The following is a 15,332-nucleotide window of genomic DNA, read 5'->3' on the forward strand; positions in this document are numbered from 1 at the left end:
GAACAGAATGCCAGGGGCTGCACCGAGATTGGTGGGACCCCTGCGATCATACATCTTATCCCCTATGCTTTGGATAGGGGATAAGATATATAAAGCTGGAATACCCCTTTAATACATGGGGACAAACGTGTTCTAAGTCCTCTAAGATTGTGTTCTGTGGATCAATACATTCTTGTCTACCTCCAGATACCGTAAACTAAAACAGACCTATAACAGCAGAGAATCTGTTACAATTGTACCCAGACCAGGGAATCCTTTTATTATTAGTAGAGATGAGCGAATTTACAGTAAATTCGATTTGTCACGAACTTCTCGGCTCGGCAGTTGATGACTTTTCCTGCATAAATTAGTTCAGCTTTCCGGTGCTCCCGTGGGCTGGAAAAGGTGGATACAGTCCTAGGAGACTCTTTCCTAGGACTGTATCCACCTTTTCCAGCCCACGGGAGCACCGGAAAGCTGAACTAATTTACGCAGGATAAGACATCAACTGCCGAGCCGAGAAGTTCGTGATGAATCGAATTTACCGTAAGTTCGCTCATCTCTAATTATTAGCTCCTATATAACATAAATCTCGTGGAGCACGTGCCAACGACCTCAGGATTTCAGAAAACTTAACACACAGAAAATAGAAACGTCCCAGAGCTTCAGAAGAGGAGATAGTGGTTATTTGTATACAGTGATATTTACCTCCGTCGTGGAAAGCACCGTATCCTCATCGAGGCTGAGTACGGCATCAGTCGCTATGTTATCGTAAGGAAGGAAACGACTGCTCATGACCTGCAAAGACAAAGAGGAAGGGATTCATTAAGAAGCAGAACAGAAATAACAAAGGATTTAGTACAAAAAAAATCCCAAAAAGAAAATAGTCTATGCTTGCATTTGTGTGCAGCAACCATCATCTCCATTGCTCTGTTGAATTTCGAGGCAGACGGCGTACCGGCAGGGAACACTGATCATCGGGAGGTCACAGATCTCTGTGGAGAGTAGATTGGAGGCGCCGGACGAACACCACGCACTTCACATCCAAAGTATAGGAGACGCACAGGACGCCCAACTACTGGCCCCCCGCAGAGCAGGGCTCCCACAGAGAAGATTGTAGAGTAGAGATGGTAATGGCACCGAGCATCATCTAACAGTGTAGGCAAAGGGGGAGACTTATCAAAACCTGTGCCGAGGAAAAGATGGCCAGTTGCCCATAGCAACCAATCAGAGTGTTCCTTTATTTTTCAGAGGATTTTTCAAAAATGAAAGAAGCGATCTGATTGGTTCCTATGGGCAACTGGTTAACCTACGCAGAGGAAGAGTTGTGATAAATCTCCCCCAAAGTGTACATTTTTAAAATACTTAGTTTACTGTTTAGCCCCAATTTGAGGAAAATTGGGGTAGAATATTAGGTGTAAGTGCTCAAACTGTGATCAGTTCTAAATGGGAGAAGGGATCAGTAGTCCTTTTTAAAGGCAAACTTGTTAATGCTCAGCCTAGAGCTGGGTGCGGTATGACCAAATATGTGTATCACGGTATTTTTTTTTTTTACTTATGGCGGTTCCACAGTATATAACAGTATTTATTTCACCCCCCAAATCATGTGACCCGCAAGCGCTGTTCTGCTCCCCCCCCCCCCCCCCCCAAATCATGTTACCCGCCAGCGCTGTTCTTCTCCCCCCCCAATAAATTATCAGCCCAGCAGGGTACTACTCACATGTCACCCGCAAGCATTGCCCTCCTCCTCTTTGTTGCGGGCCACCGGCGCTGGAACTCTATACTGTACGCCAGTGGCCTCCAACCTGCAGACTTCCAGATGTTGCAAAACTACAACTCCCAGCATGCCCGGACAGCCAACGGCCAGGCATGCTGGGAGTTGTAGTTTTGCAACAGCTGGAGGTCCGCAGGTTTGAGACCACTGCTGTACGCTGTATCCCTATGCCCGGGCTGCAAAAGATGAACAAATTAAACTTTAACTTACCTACGTCGGCCTCACGCTGGGGACGGGAACGTCTGAGAGCCGTCAGCCTATCATCGGCCGGAGCGATGTCTCACCCCGCCCAGTGATAGGCTGAGCCCACTGTCATGTAAGAAGCCGGCCAGACCTCCTTACATGATAGTGGGCTCAGCCTATCACCGACCGGGGCGGGACATTGCTCTGGCCGGTGATAGGCTGACGGCTGTCTGACTTTCCCGTCCCCAGCGTAAGGCCGACGTAGGTGAGTTAAAGTTTATTTTGTTAATCTTTTGCAGCCCGGGCATAGGGATACAGCGTACAGCAGTGGTCTCAAACCTGCGGACCTCCAGCTGTTGCCAAACTACAACTCCCAGCATGCCCGGACAGCCGTTGGCTGTCCGGGCAGGCTGGGAGTTGTAGTTTTGCAACAGCTGGAGGTCCGCAGGTTTGAGTCCACTGGAGTACAGTATAGAGTTCCAGCGCCGGTGGCCCGCAACAAAGAGGAGGAGGGCAGTGCTTGCGGGTGACATATGTGAGTAGTACCCCGCTAGGCTGATAATTTATTGGGGGGAGAAGAACAGCGCTGGCGAGTCACATGATTTGGGGGGGAGGCAGGGAGCAGAATAGCGCTGGCGGGTGACATGTGAGTAGTTCCCAGATGTGGGGACAGCGCTGGGCTGATAATTCATTCCCGAGGGGGAGGGGCCAAACCGGTATTGCGGTATGTTGAAAAAGTGTGCAGCACAAAAATTTCGCTATTCGGTATGAAACGGTATACCGCCCAGCCCTAGCTCAGCTGGCCCAATCTCTAAATATCGCCAGGAGAAGCATGCCCCACTACATAGCTGGTTACAATCTCTGCCCAGCAGCACCAGAGGGGCAACATTTTAAGTCTTTGGAGCCCAGCCAGTGCAGCTTTGCAGAACTTGATCAGCTGGGGAATGAATCGTGTTCTACCGGCAATAGCGACAGATCAGTCAGGGTCTGAACACTCGGAGCCTAATAATAAAAACTTTTGACATTTCAAAATTTCTTTGAAATGACAAGGAGGTTTTAAAGGGGGTCCCTATGAAAATAACCTCACTGTGTAAAGGCGATGAGTCTGATTGGTGAAAATCCAACTGGTGGGAAGGCCACTGATCACAACAGGGGTCCCTTGTCCTCTCTTGTGAATGGAGCTGAAGATGGCCAAGAGTTCGGCTATCTTCAGCTCCCAGATAGGGTCTGAACAAATCTGTTGTGCACCTACTCCACACTACCCCATTCAAACAGGGGGAACTTCTGACCCTCTTGTTCCTATGATAAATGGTGGTGCTCTCACATAGGCGATAAGTTGTCATTATGGAAAAATACTTTAAAAAGGTAATATTATGAACCGTCAGAATTAAAATCACTAAATTAAAGATCATCAATCATGAATTCAGAACCTAAAAATTAAATTTTGAATTAAAAAAAGTTCTAAAAACAGTCTAAAAACCTAAAAAAAAAAAATGACAATACATGATCATATAACTAAAGGACATCAATACTACCGAGGTGCTTCCTGTGCACCCCCTCACGTACCGGACCAGATACAGTCTCTTCTCTAGTAACTATTATAGGATTAAATCATTCGTAGGCCACCGGCGGCTGAACCCCTCCGTTAAACCTCTGAGAGCCGTCTGCCAAAGTTGCAGGATGTATTTATTAAAGTCTCAGAAATGACCCCGCTATCTGACAGGGTGACAGACAGTCCATCACTCCTCCTGAGCCCTATAATCAGAAGTGAGGCGCTCTGCTAAAATGGATTTCGAGACATGTCTGGACTGGAGATGGTGAGGACAATATGACGACTATATGAGGTGCACCAGATATTATCCTAATGAAGGTTATCACATGTTGCATATTGTTTTTAAAATGGCCTATATAGCCTTTATAAAACTAAGGGCCTTCAGGTTCCATCATCTTGACAGAAAAAAATGCACTGCACACTAGACATAAGGGGAATGTATTTGTACGTTGTCTGGTTTCTCTGAGTATTTAAGCAGGTGCCAAAGACAAATGGAAGCGACTTATCAGGTCCTGGATGATTGGAACCAGTCATGTCTTGTCAAAAAAAAAAAAATCTCCTATTTTTAAAATTTCTCAGAATTCCCAATTTGGGGTAAAAATCTAATTGTTTATTGCTGGAATACTAATGCAAAAAGCAGTGTGATATAATTATAGAAATATAGATAAATATATTTTTCTCGAGCGCACATAGTAGTCACAAGGAATGTTTTAATGAAAGGATTGTTCGGCCTTTATAAAAGTAAAGGCCTTTTCCTTAAAATAGAGTCCATGAGGTTCCGCTGAGGTGACCATCACTTTGACAGAAAAAAATTGAAATATGCGCTAGACGTATGGGGAATTAATTTATACGTTTTCAGGTTTTTTGTTTTTCTGGCAAGGAGGTGTAAAAGACCAATGAAAGTAACTTATCAGGTCCGTAGGATTTTTTTGGACAGAACATGACTGATTTCAAAACACAAAATATACAAAAAAAAATTTAAAAATAGGTGGCACAACAACCCAAAAGAACTCAATGGTATATAAAACAAAATCTAACTTACCCGATGTATGTTGAGGGCCCAGAAATCCCTTAACATCTCTTTGGCCCTTATATATGCCATAACCAACCCCTTTGAGTGTTGGTATGTTTTCCTTTTATTTTATTTATGCACTTCCGGACCATTTTGATGTGACCTGGAGATATCTTAATGCCCTCCGCAGATGTGGATACTTCTATATACATTTTAAAGGCGCTCGTGGCTCTTAGGTATTAGTGGCGGGTCACGGAAAGGATTTCCAGGGCCCTCCACATACACTGGGTAAGTTAGATTTCATTCTATATACCACTGAGTTCTTTTGGATTGTGGCGCCACTTTTTTTTAGTATGTCCTGTCCAAAAAATTCCTATTTTTAAAATTTGTCGAAATTCCCATTTCTGGAAAAAAAAAAAAAAAACATCTAATTGTTTCGCTATACCTTATTACAGGAACATTAATACAAAAAGCAGCGTGGAATAATTATACAAATATTTTTTTTCTTGAGAGCCACGTAGTCGTCGTACGGAATGGTTTAATGAAGAAAAGGCCGTGTTGGATCTGAACTCTCAACCCGAGACAAAACAACAAAGAAAAGGAGAACTGAATCTCTTGAGCGCAACAAAGTCCTAAAATGTGAATATTAATAGGAAGGGGTTGACGTCCCTGACCATCATCTGTCGAATTTTTTTCTTTTCTACTGAAAACCGCCCGTGTGTGTTTGCTGATGCTTGGCACAGAGCAGAGGCTTCGATAGAAGTAAGACGCACAACACTACCCCATGCCTCGGTGCACACAGGAGACTTGTTTGTGGGGGGAAAAAAAAAACAGCATCAAGGTCAGTACTTACGCAAGGTGAAGAAGCGCTGTGTTTAAGAATTTTAAAAAGGATCATCGTGGCTTGCATAGCTTAAAGAGAAATATCCAAGTGGGCTCAGCGTACCAGAAACCCTCCTGATGCAGTTTACATGACCACCGGCGCAGGCAGAAACCATTAGCTGCCAATTTAACAGGGATTGTGTTCTGTTCTTCATTCCGGTCACAGTTTCTTACCGAAAAAATACGTTAACTTTTGATCGGAAAGCATAACGGGGGCTTCCGACTACTGCTCCATCAAATATATGCAATATATGGAGAAAAATAAAAACAGTGCACCCTCCCAAGGGGGAAGAAAGTTCTCTTTGTGTTCAATGCAAAAGTCTCAGAATGTGCCGCCCTACCCCTAAATGTATTTATTTATTTGTTTATTTACATAATTATTTATTTATTTACTAATTAGGCCAGACATGAAAACATGTTCTTATTTTCTAATCTGTTACTATTTTCCTGATTTTTTTATTTTCTTTATTTTTCATTTTTCTTGTACCTTATGGGGGCTGCCCTCTTGTCTGAGCTGTTTAACCCCTTAAGGACAATGGACGTACTCCTACGCCCCCATTTCCGAGTCCTTAAGGACCGAGGACGTAGGAGTACGTCCTGTCCTTTCCCGGCCCCTTGCCGCTAGCCGGAGGGGAGCCGGTGCCCGATGCCTGCTGAAATCGTTCAGCAGGCATCGCGGCATATCGCCCAGGGGGGTCATTGTGCCCCCCCATGTCGGCGATGGCCGCAGATCGCTGGACAATTCAGTCCAGCGATCTGCGGCGATTCCGGGTCAATCGGGTCTCCAGTGACCCGGTGACCCGGAATTACTGGCTGATCGGGGCCGTCAGAGACGGCCCCGAACAGCCAGAGCCTGCAGGGGTGAGGTGGCACTGGTGCCACCTCACGATCGCCCTGATTCGTCGGCCGGATTACCGGCCGACGAATCAGGGCGCCTGCTGCGGGTGTCACTCCCGCACCCGCTCCGCCCCTCTTCCGGAGGACGTGAGCGGGTGCGGGACATGCACCCCTGGTGCTGGGGACCCCGATCCCCGGCGTTAATGTTGGGATCGGGGCCCCAGGAGCGACGACGGCGGCGGGACTGACCTGTGCGGCGATCAAGCAGCAGCAGGAGGTGAGTGACAGCCTCCTGCTGTTGCTTAGCAACAGCTCCCAGCATGCAAAAAGGGCATGCTGGGAGCTGTAGTTATGCAACAGGAGGAGGCAGACCACCACAACTCCCAGCATGCACTTATGGGCATGCTGGGACTTATGGTTTTGCAACAGCTGGAGGCACATTCTTTCTATGAAAAAGTGTACCTTCAGCTGTTGTGTAACTACAACTCCCAGCTTGCACAAACAGCTTAAGGGCATGCTGGGAGTTGTAGTGGTGCATCTGCTGGTTGCATAACTACAACTCCCAGCATGCCCGTTGGCTGTCGGTGACTGCTGAGAGTTGTAGTTTTGCAACAGCTGAAGGCACACTGAGTTAAGTAGCAAACCAGTGTGTCTACAGCTGTTGCATAACTACAATCCCCAGCATCCCCAGCCAAAGTAGTATGCCTCCGGCTGTTGCATAACTACAACACCCAGCATGCCCTTCCGCTGTCCGTACATGCTGGGGGTTGTAGCTTTTGCAACAGCTGAAGGCACACTGGTTGCAAAACACTGAGTTTGTTGTCAAACTCGGTGTTTCACAACCTGTGTGTCTCCAGCTGTTGCAAAACTACAACTCCCAGCATGCACTGATAGACCGTACATGCTGGGAGTTGTAGTTTTGCAACAGCTGGATGTCCCCCCCCCCAATGTGAATGTACAGGGTACACTCACATGGGCGGAGGATTACAGTAAGTATCCGGCTGCAAGTTTGAGCTGCAGCAAATTTTCTGTCGCAGCTCAAACTGCCAGCGAGAAACTACTGTGAACCCCCCGCCCGTGCGACTGTACCCTAAAAACACTACACTACACTAACACACAATAAAATAAAAAGTAAAAAAACACTACATATACACATACCCCTACAATAAAAATGAAAAACGTCTGGTACGCCACCGTTTCCAAAACGGAGCCTCCAGCTGTTGCAAAACTACAACTCCCAGCATGCACTGATAGACCGTACATGCTGGGAGTTGTAGTTTTGCAACAGCTGGATGTCCCCCCCCCCCAATGTTATGTACAGGGTACACTCACATGGGCGGAGGATTACAGTAAGTATCCGACTGCAAGTTTGAGCTGAGGCAAATTTTCTGCCGCTGCTCAAACTGCCAGCGAGAAACTACTGTGAACCCCCCCCGCCTGTGCGACTGTACCCTAAAAACACTACGCTACACTAACACAAAATAAAATAAAAAGTAAAAAACACTACATATACACATACCCCTACACAGCCCCCCTCCCCTCCCCAATAAAAATGAAAAACGTCTGGTACGCCACTGTTTCCAAAACGGAGCCTCCAGCTGTTGCAAAACAACTACTCCCAGTATTACCAGATAGCCACTGACTGTCCAGGCATGCTGGGACTTTTACAACAGCTGGAGGCACCCTATTTGGGAATCACTGGCGTAGAATACCCCTATGTCCACCCCTATGCAATCCCTAATTCAGGCCTCAAATGCGCATGGCGCTCTCACTTTGGAGCCCTGTCGTATTTCAAGGCAACAGTTTAGGGTCACATATGGGGTATCGCCGTACTCGGGAGAAATTGTGTTACAAATTATGGGGGGTATTTTCTGCTATTACCCTTTTTAAAAATCAAAAATTTTTGGGAAACCAACATTTTAGGTAAAAAAATTTTTTATTTTTTTTTACATATGCAAAAGTTGTGAATCACCTGTGGGGTATTAAGGTTCACATTACCCCTTGTTACGTTCCCCGAGGGGTCTAGTTTCCAAAATGGTATGCCATGTGTTTTTTTTTTTGCTGTCCTGGCACCATAGGGGCTTCCTAAATGCGGCATGCCCCCAGAGCAAAATTTGCTTTCAAAAAGCCAAATGTGACTCCTTCTCTTCTGAGACCTGTAGTGCGCCAGCAGAGCACTTCTCACCCCCATATGGGGTGTTTTCTGAATCAGGAGAAATTGGGCTTCAAATTTTGGGGGGTATTTTCTGCTATTACCCTTTTTAAAAATGTAAAAATTTTGGGAAACCAAGCATTTTAGGTAAAAAATTTTTTTTTTTTTTTTAACATATGCAAAAGTCGTGAAACACCTGTAGGGTATTAAGGTTCACTTTACCCCTTTTTACGTTCCCCGAGGGGTCTGGTTTCCAAAATGGTATGCCATGTGTTTTTTTTTTGCGGTTCTGGCACCATAGGGGCTTCCTAAACGCGGCATGCCCCAGAGCAAAATTTGCTTTCAAAAAGCCAAATGTGACTCCTTCTCTTCTGAGACCTGTAGTGCGCCAGCAGAGCACTTCTCACCCCCATATGGGGTGTTTTCTGAATCGGGAGAAATTGGGCTTCAAATTTTGGGGGGTATTTTCTGCTATTATCCTTTTTAAAAATGTAACATTTTTGGGAAACCAAGCATTTTAGGTAAAACATTTTTTTTTTTTTACATATGCAAAAGTTGTGAATCACCTGTGGGGTATTAAGGTTCACTTTACCCCTTGTTACGTTCCCTGAGGGGTCTAGTTTCCAAAATGGTATGCCATGTGTATTTTTTTGCTGTCCTGGCACCATAGGGGCTTCCTAAATGCGGAATGCCCCCCAAAAACCATTTGACGCTCCTTCCCTTCTGAGCCCTCTACTGCGCCCGCCGAACAATTAACATAGACATATGAGGTATGTGCTTACTCGAGAGAAATTGGGTTTCAAATACAAGTAAAAATGTTCTCCTTTTTACCCCTTGCAAAAATTCAAAAATTGGGTCTACAAGAACATGCGAGTGTAAAAAATGAAGATTGTGAATTTTCTCCTTCACTTTTCTGCTATTCCTGTGAAACACCTAAAGGGTTAATACACTTATTGAATGTCATTTTGAATACTTTGGGAGGTGTAGTTTTTATAATGGGGTCATTTATGGGGTATTTATAATATGAAGACCCTTCAAATCCACTTCAAACCTGAACTGGTCCATGAAAAATAGCGAGTTTGAAAATTTTGTGAAAAATTTCCAAATTGCTGCTGAACTTTGAAGCCCTCTGGTGTCTTCCAAAAGTAAAAACTCATAAATTTTATGATGCAAACATAAAGTAGACATATTGTATATGTGAACCCAAAAATGTTTTATTTTGAATATCCATTTTCCTTACAAGCAGAGAGCTTCAAAGTTAGAAAAATTCAAAATTTTCATTTTTTTCATCAAATTTTGGGATTTTTCACCAAGAAAGGATGCAAGTTACCATAAAATTTTACCACTAAGTTAAAGTAGAATATGTCACGAAAAAACAATCTCGGAATCAGAATGATAACTAAAAGCATTCCAGAGTTATAAATGTTTAAAGTGACAGTGGTCAGAATTGCAAAAAATGCTCCGGTCCTTAAGGTATAAAATGGCCTGGTCCTTAAGGGGTTAAAGAGCATTTAGAGACATGTTCTCCAAACAGTGTGTCTCCAGCTATTGCAGAACTACAACTTCTGCTGTCTTGGCATGCTGGGAGCTTTAGTTTTTCAACAGCTGGAGAACCACTGTTTGGCAAATGCTGTTTTACGGCTGCACAGACAAAACTGACATCTCCAGACCCTATTCTTTGTATGGGGCCATGTACAGGGAGGGGAAGCTGAGCTGCTATTGTGTTTTCTATCTACTGATGTCACCTTGTACAGATCACTTTCCAGCAGATTCCTCCTTGTCATCATGGACAGAACAGGACGTCTTAGATTTTTATTATTATTATAATTACTATTTTTTTTATTATTATTATTTTAAAATATAGATAGAAAATGGAAAAAATACATATGTTTAACATTAACACTTCTTTTAAATAACAGGTCATTTTCTGATGACACATTCCCTTATAAGCTATAAATGATGGTTGTTGGACAGAACATTATCACTTCTTCAACCCTCATCAACCCATAACCATTCGTATTTATAGTAGATACTTTACATGAATAAATAACAGCTGGACAGATACCTTCATCTGACCATCTCTTGATCCCCCCTACACAGCTTGGCATGCTCCATTTGGCTGAGAGTGCATGTGTTCTTTTAAAAAAAGAAAGGAGGTAAGCCACTGCCAGACACCTCAGGTGGCAGCTTATCTCCTCAAGAACAAATGAACCAAGTAGCTGAAATGCAGCATATACCTTATCCTTTTCTCCACCAGGTTATGGGTGCTGAACCAAAGGCACTCCCCAATATGATATCCAATGACCTTAAACAATGGGGGTTCCCATTACTGGAGGCATCTGATCCCAATAAATACTGTTCTCTATTGTAATGCATAAGATGATCTGAGTTCATGTTTCAATACCAAGTTAAAGGGGAACTCTTGTACTTATCCCCTATCCTGGATAAGTTGCTAAGTGTCTGATTGCAGGGGGTCCGACTGCTGGGAGCCCCACGATCTCAGCACGGTCCCCGGCATGCATCTCTATGAGAGAGCTGGAGATATAGTGATCGTGTATCTCTGGCTCTTCCACAGAGATGCATGGTGAGGGTGTCTCGATCACCACTCCGTGTACTGAGCTGTGGTCGTTCTGAGCCGGGGCTTGGGCAGGAGGTTGTAGGGGGTCCCAGCAGTCAGACTCTCTGTGATCAGACACTTCTCCCCTATCCTGTAAGTTGTTATGTACTGGAGTGCCCCTTTAATTTTAATTCCAGTAGAATCCCAGTATGTAAAAACCCTTTCACTAGTTTATAGTAAAGACGAATCTAAGTCCTCTCGATTTGAATAAAGCCCTGGGCTTGGGTTGAGTGGATGAAAGGCAGCAGAATCGTCTCACCTTGCTCTCCCCTTCAATAACTATGACAGGCACGGCAGTGGCAGGCCAGCGGTGTTTGGCAGGGAGCGGCTTGTCACAATTCCACAAGACTATGATCTGGAAAAATATAATAAACAGATACATAAATATTCCAGCAGTCAGCTCCTCTCTACGGAATATTTCCCAAATTAAAGCATCTCTGGAAAAATGTCAAGAAAGAAAAACAGAATTATTTTACTTACAGGCTGGTGGAAAGGAAAAGCAAGCAAAAATGTACTAAAAAATCTATGGGCAATACAAAAACATAAGGGCAGGGATCAGACACACATGCATTACCTGTGAAAAGGTTCGATAGTTTAGAAGAGAACAGTTTTTTCTCTACTCTTGTCTCTCAACAAGGGTTAATCAGTTAAGAAAATCCATCTTCATGTTTTCTATTAGAGCATTAACTGAAGGATGTCCCCTGTTCATGACCCTTTAAGGGGTTTTAAAAAATAATACAGTACTGGAATGGGGTAATAAAAAAAATAACCTATACTTACCTAGCCATGATCACCCCTCAGCACCTGTTGCTTCTTTCCTGTCCCCCAATCTTCTTCCTACTTCTAAGATAAGCATTTTGTGGATGAGCGACTAGCTCAGCCAATAGTTGGTAACAGTGGTGTCCTGTCTCGGTCAGTGATTGGCTGAAGAGGGCAGGTCCTGCAATAAGTGCTTGTCCCAGAAGCAGGAAGACAACTAAAGATTGGTGGACTGGATGGAGGTAAATGGGAGCTGCAGGGGACTGGGGCTAGATAAGTATTGTTCTTTTTTCTATTTTCCCACCATTAATTTTTTTAACATGGGATAACCCATTTAAGTTTTGGCCAGAGTGGAGAGCAGTTATAAAGAGTGTTTCTCCCTCTTGAGTACCTGTCCTGTCGTGTATCAGGAAACATCAAGAACACAAATCTTTTCCTCGTTCAGCACAGCTTTAGAAGTATGATGGAGACGCTGTGCCTGAGATAGCATTCTCACACTCCGGAAGCCATATCCGATAAGAAAGATGGTGGCAAGACAACATGACACTCAACAGCAAAAGCTATAGATCTCCAACTGTATTGTGTATTCTTATAGTAATTTAACATTCCTAGCAGAATAAAATTATATATATATATATATATATATATATATATATATATATATATATACCTAGAGTGCTTCTTTAAAATCTACTCTCTTCACATGACTGCATTTCAGGTTTGTATATTCATCGATCTACAAAGCCATTTATCTATACTGTTAGATGGTTGAAGATGGAGTACGAATCCTTTTAGAGAGTCGATAATATATTAGGAAATAAAATAACGAGACATTACTAATGATACACTTGGGAGAGGATATTTGGTTACGCTACCTGATGACAGTACTGAGACTTTGCTACAGCGACCAGCAGCTTCAGGATTGGCTGGGATTGGGAGACCAGCGGTGTCACAGCATGGATGACTGCGGTAAACTTGGTTGGCGATTTTACACCTGAAACAAAAAAAATTTCAGAGAGGTCTTCATCTCATTCACTGACCACAAGCGAAAAAAGGATGTTCTGTTCAACGTAACAAAACCTTACCCCCAACGCGCATTGCCGTCTGTTAACCAGTACGTACTTTTAGATAGACCTGAGGAAGAAGCTAGTGTGTGCTGAAACGCGTTGTCCCCTTTATGCTGATTTGATGAAAATAAACCATTAACCTGATCGTTTCTGTGGTAAACTATATATGCGATGTACAACAGCAGTTCCCCCACTCATGACCGTTTTTTTTCTTCTTACTCCTTGCGTGTAAAACAATGTATTGTAATATTATATGAGCACTTTATGTCTGTATTATTTAAATATATTGTATTGTTATCCTTTAAAAACTATCTTATGTTCTACCCGCAAAATAGAGGAAAAATAGCTGATCAGGAGGGGGAGGGTGGGTGGTCTCCGACTGCAGGGACCCCCACGATCTCCAGAACGGGACCCAGGCTCTCAGAGAGGAGCGCAAGCACTTCATTCATTTCTATAGGAGCGCCAAAGAGACAAAAGTATACAGGACGCATCTCTGGCACTCCAATAGAAATGAATGGAGTGTGTGCAGTCTGCCGCACTCTCTCCTCTCTAAGAGCCGGGGTCCTGTTCCGGAGATTGTGGGGATCAGATTGGTCAGACCCCCCCAACCCCTTTAAGAACTACATTACACTATTATTTGTGCACTGTATTATTTGAGCACTTCATGGCAGTGTTCTTCGGACAATCTAGGGTGGTTATATTTTAACATTTTATGTACTATCACTTAATTTTTTTGTGGATTGTGGGCAAAAACTGTATGTAGCTTTTACTTTGAGCTATATTTCTTGTACTTTGAAACTCTTGTTTACAAACATTCTATTAAATTATTTTATACATAAGCACAATAAAGGACATCTGCAGCAAAAGACAACTTCTCCCCTATCCACAGGATAGAGGATAAGTGTTTGTGGAGGTCCCAGCGGTCGGACCCCCCGTGATCAATCTCCTGCACAGGGCCACGGCTCTCCCGTGCAGGAGGCGTGCCGGCTGCAGCGTGACGTCGCGGCAGACATGCCTCCTCCATGTATCTCTATGGGAAAGGCGGGGAGGCAGCGTACGTGCTTCCCCGCCTCTCCCATAGAACTGTATGGGAAGGGGGCATACCGTCCACCTCTCTGAGGTCACAGAGTGGCAAATGAGGGGATCCCAGCATTCGGACCCCCCACGATCAGACACTTATCCCTTATCCTATGGATAGGTGATAAGTTGTCTTTTGCTGCAGATGTCCTTTAATATTTTTATACTTTACACATAATTATTATTATTTTTTATTTATTTCTGTACAGTTAACCCAAGCCAAGGTGTCTCCAAGCAATCTGGACATGATCTGTACAATCAACGATTTAGCTGAATTGATGGCTGGGAGGATGGATGTATTTAGTTACAGACCCCATCATCATCAGGTCCTGAAGAAGGCAGCACTTACCTAGATTAGCGTAGTAGTAGGGAAAATCGCCCAGATATGATGAGTACTGGGGCAGCACAAAGAGTCCTCCAGGATGCTTGTTCCATATTAAACTGTTGCGTGATATGTGCTTGAAAATTCTGTCCTGAATGATCTGGAAAGAAGAAGAAAAATGGAGGATTGAAAGAAAACGTAAAACTGTAGCGAACACTTGTAGCTGAAGCTATTTTCACACGAGCGTCCACTTCAATCAGCGGTAAGCTAAGGATCGCAATCATCTTTACAATGAGGGCGGCCGCAGACATTGTTTTTTTTTTACCTACTCAAGCCGTCAAGTGTAAAATAACTGGAAAGAGGAAACTCTGTTGTGACTATGGATAACTGGATATATATCCTTTATATCATAAATATATAATACACACACATTTATTTATTTATCTTTTTACTCTAAGTATGTGTGTATCATGGCTGTTGATATTTATATAAAAAAATAGCAACCCAAGAGTAAAACGGCAGAGCTTGGACAGTTAAATCATACTTTACCACAATGTTGGTCCGGTGGCAGGATGTTTAAAACTCCCGGGCAACATTTGCAGCTCATGAGTAACGTGATCAAGAGATGTCCCGGCAGTCCGATGCAAGTCTATGGGACTTGCAGTACATCTCCTGAACAAGTTACTTTTGGCCTGTGAAGATTCCCCAGGAGTTTTAAACATCCTGCTGCCAGATCAACGTCATGGTAAAGTATGATTTAACTGGCTGGCAGGCAAGTGCAGAGAATAGCTAGTACGATGAAGAGAAGATTCATTGTGGGCTGAAAGAAGCGTGAAGGGGAAAAAAAAACATCAGTGTGGAGGCCGGTAGAGGGCAGGGCAGCAAGAACAACAGCCAATCACTGCTGGGTTACACACAGTCTCCTAAGGAGCTCCGAGGTTAAAAGAGCATTCCAGTTTAGTAAAATGTATCCCCTATTTACATGATAAGTTTCAGATCGTGGGAGGTCCGAACGCTGAGACCCCTCCTGTTCTCCTACCAATGCCCAGGTTCTGCCCATAAAAGTAGATGTGTCGACCAATGCACAAAGTGGTGGTCGACACGTCCCACCATGCATCT

At 43.8% G+C, this 15,332-nt stretch overlaps 1 protein-coding gene across 1 annotated transcript in view; it reads right to left on the bottom strand.

Moving 5' to 3' along the window:
* The window catches only part of EXT1 (exostosin glycosyltransferase 1), a 289,209-nt gene that overhangs the window by 22,739 nt on the left and 251,138 nt on the right, over positions 1 to 15,332 (bottom strand). Inside the window, 4 exon segments of the mRNA XM_056522646.1 lie at positions 688 to 777; positions 11,248 to 11,343; positions 12,623 to 12,741; positions 14,241 to 14,373. Coding sequence (XP_056378621.1) covers positions 688 to 777; positions 11,248 to 11,343; positions 12,623 to 12,741; positions 14,241 to 14,373 — 438 coding nt within the window.

Source organism: Hyla sarda, chromosome 5, assembly GCF_029499605.1.
Source record: "Hyla sarda isolate aHylSar1 chromosome 5, aHylSar1.hap1, whole genome shotgun sequence".
NCBI classification, from domain to species: domain Eukaryota; kingdom Metazoa; phylum Chordata; class Amphibia; order Anura; family Hylidae; genus Hyla; species Hyla sarda.